This window comes from Saprolegnia parasitica (genome assembly GCF_000151545.1).
Source record: "Saprolegnia parasitica CBS 223.65 unplaced genomic scaffold supercont2.1374, whole genome shotgun sequence".
In the NCBI taxonomy this organism is placed as follows: domain Eukaryota; phylum Oomycota; class Saprolegniomycetes; order Saprolegniales; family Saprolegniaceae; genus Saprolegnia; species Saprolegnia parasitica.
The window spans coordinates 816-2,076 of NW_012157768.1; the positions used below are offsets into that span (position 1 = coordinate 816).

Below are 1,261 nucleotides of genomic sequence, written 5' to 3' on the forward strand. Positions count from 1 at the left end.
CACAAGCAATAAGGCTCACTTTAAAAGCGTCTCGATCATTGCATAGGACTGGGGCTAGGTTACAAACGTATGGTTGTTGTACGTTTCATCAAGGTGGACATCGTGTATATGATAAATGTGAGAATTGGAACACGAAAAACTATACTAGTACAGTCGTTAACGTCTATGAGAACTAAAATGGGAATCGGTTGTTGCATTCGTGTGGCGAAAACCGTCCAGCCACCGTTCTGGGGCAAGTACTGGCCACACGCGCTGGGGCATTGAATGACGACGTCGACAGCTTGTCGTTGGATCTTCATTTCTCTGTCGCATTTACAGTGCATGCACCCTCGCGTCATTGCAAAGAGTGGGACGTCGCGCTGCCACCAATTACCACACAAAGCGAAAGCACTGGCATGTCTCTTGGCCTCGGTGGTCACTAGGGAAGGGAAGGGCGCGAGTATCATCGTCGCATCGGGCCTACGGCGCCGCGTCGTCGCTTTCACCAGCAAGAATAAACATTAAGATCGAATAAGATCTCGGTGCGCCACATTGCACTTTGCAAGTGCAAACTGGTTACTTTTGTCATCACACCCACCACTCCTCCCGACATGCTTCAATCCGAAGTGGACGCAGCTTGTGGACGCGTAGTAGCAGATCCGGCGAGATGAGCGATCGCGTCCTGAAGACCGAAATCTTCTCTACTACAGTAATACACGAGTCGTTGGCATCTCACGTCAATGGCGAGGCGATAGAGAGGCCACAAGACGGGCCACATCAGGTTCTGTGCGTCCTACTGTTGCCGGTGATGTGTAGCACAACGTGACGCAGTCGTAGGTTTGAAGGGCGCATGTTACTTTGCCTACGAACGAACCGCAGGTGGAGGTGGATGCGTTCGCATCGTCGATCCCAGAAGCTTGCCACAATTCAATTTTGATCGCCACACATGTCTGCGCCCGCGGGGGAGGCGGTTCTCGGCGATGCCTTTTACCATGACTACCACAAGGTCCAGGTCGTCAACGTCTTTGGCTACGGCCTCCTCTTGATCGCATCGCTCTCGATCATCGTGCACCTCCGACGGACGCGGTCCACAGCGTACCTCGGCGACATGGAGGCTGCCAAGAAGGTCCTGCTCCCGGCCTTTGAGCCGCTCTTGTGGATCCTCGCCGCCGTCGCGTTCGGCTACAGTAGCTTCTACCTCGGTGCGGCGGTCGCCAACTACTCGGGCCCGCTCACGTCGCCCGTGTACGTCGAGGCTCTCTATATGCCGCGTCAGTTCAAC

The 1,261-nt window shown here is 54.4% G+C and overlaps 1 protein-coding gene across 1 annotated transcript; it reads left to right on the forward strand.

The window, feature by feature from the left end:
* Nucleotides 1-925: 925 nt before the first annotated feature.
* SPRG_18673 (hypothetical protein) lies at nucleotides 926-1,224 on the forward strand (the record flags this gene model as incomplete). Its single annotated transcript, XM_012358114.1, has 1 exon — nucleotides 926-1,224. A coding segment is annotated over one exon (299 nt), but the record flags the coding sequence as incomplete, so codon positions are not given.
* Nucleotides 1,225-1,261: the final 37 nt, after the last annotated feature.